The 1,403-nt window shown below is 54.0% G+C and overlaps 1 protein-coding gene across 1 annotated transcript; it reads left to right on the top strand.

Moving 5' to 3' along the window:
- LOC141830815 (NDR1/HIN1-like protein 1) lies at positions 1 to 843 on the top strand. The gene has a single exon (XM_074718246.1). It carries the CDS (start codon positions 79 to 81, stop codon positions 718 to 720), a length of 642 nt encoding a protein of 213 aa, XP_074574347.1. The 5' UTR covers positions 1 to 78; the 3' UTR covers positions 721 to 843.
- Positions 844 to 1,403: the final 560 nt, after the last annotated feature.

Below are 1,403 nucleotides of genomic sequence, written 5' to 3'. Positions count from 1 at the left end.
CCTTGCGTTCTCTGCCACTTCCTGCTTTCCTTTCCTTTCCTTTCCTTTCCTCGGTTCATTTCATCAAATTGATCGGCGATGTCGTCGTCCAAGGACAGCTGCGGCGACCATGGGCGGCGGTGCGAGCGGCGGCGGTGGTGGCGGCGGTGCATCGGATACACCCTGCTCTTCCTATTCCTGGTCCTGCTTGCCATCTTCATCACCTGGCTGGTGCTCCGCCCCACGAAGCCGCGGTTCTACCTGCGCCACGCGACGGTGAACCAGTTCAATTACAGCGGCCCGCCCAGCAACCTGCTGTCGACGGTGTTCCAGGTGACGGTGTCGTCGCGCAACCCGAACGACCGCATCGGCGTCCACTACGACCGCCTCGAAGCCTACGCCTCCTACCGGTACCAGCAGATCACGCTCCGAGCCCGCCTGACGCCGCTGTACCAGGGCCACAACGACGTCGTCTTATGGTCGCCCGTCCTCTTCGGCCCCGCCATCCCCATCGCGCCTTACCTCTGCGACGCCATCAAGGGCGATGTCGCCTCCGGCTTCCTCCAACTCAGCGTCCGCCTGGAAGGCCGGATCAGGTGGAGCGTCGGCAGCTGGGACTCCGGCCGCTACCGCCTCTTCGTCGACTGCCCCGCCTTCCTCACCTTCCAGAACGGCGTATCCACCGCCGAAGGCGCCATCGTCCAGTTCCAGCAGCCGTCCCGCTGCAGCGTCGAGGTCTAACTTCCTCGCCTGCCGGTAGCCTTCCTGTTCAGTAATTACGGCTACCTAATCAATCAATTACCGTGTACTTTAATTATATATTATCGACGGAGGAGGAAGAATAATATGATTCAACAGATGCAATCGATTGTTTCTTGCTCCGATGATCCAACCATCGACCCTTCTTCTACGGCGTTTTGGTTGAGTAAAGCGATGAGCTGCTCTGTAAATTAAGTGAATGAGTGCAGCAGAGTCGGTGGAGGGAGAGTGAATGGGTGGGAGGTTGTCTGGTGGATGTGCCGTCGCCCTCACTCTTCCGCCCACTTTCAACGTACGCTGGAAAGAAAACGTGGTTTTCGAAGGAAGGAAGGAAAGAGACGTCAACTATGTGAAAAAAATCTAAAATATTACGCTAGTTAGCTAGATTTCGTTTTGCAAAATTACTGCTATATATCTACTCGAGATAACGAGATTCCAGCTGATGAAGACAAATGCAATAAAGAACGTAGTGATGGTCTGTATGGCCAAACATGGACTTTGCTTGCTTTTAACGCATTTATGGCGAGTCTAATGGAGCATATCTAATCTTGTATTTCAAAGCTGATGAGTACTTCACATCACCTCTAACCGCGTGAATTAGCTCGCTAGAGGTGGGCCCTCTTCAGTAAACAAAATGAAATTCATCGTCCTAATGACTCCAACGG

This window comes from Curcuma longa, chromosome 6 (assembly GCF_044706935.1).
Source record: "Curcuma longa cultivar G26 ecotype Majalengka, Jawa Barat chromosome 6, ITB_CL_G26_1.1, whole genome shotgun sequence".
In the NCBI taxonomy this organism is placed as follows: Eukaryota; Viridiplantae; Streptophyta; class Magnoliopsida; order Zingiberales; family Zingiberaceae; genus Curcuma; species Curcuma longa.
The sequence above is the reverse complement of the archived record's forward strand: the minus strand, read 5'-3'. Positions and strand labels throughout refer to the sequence as shown.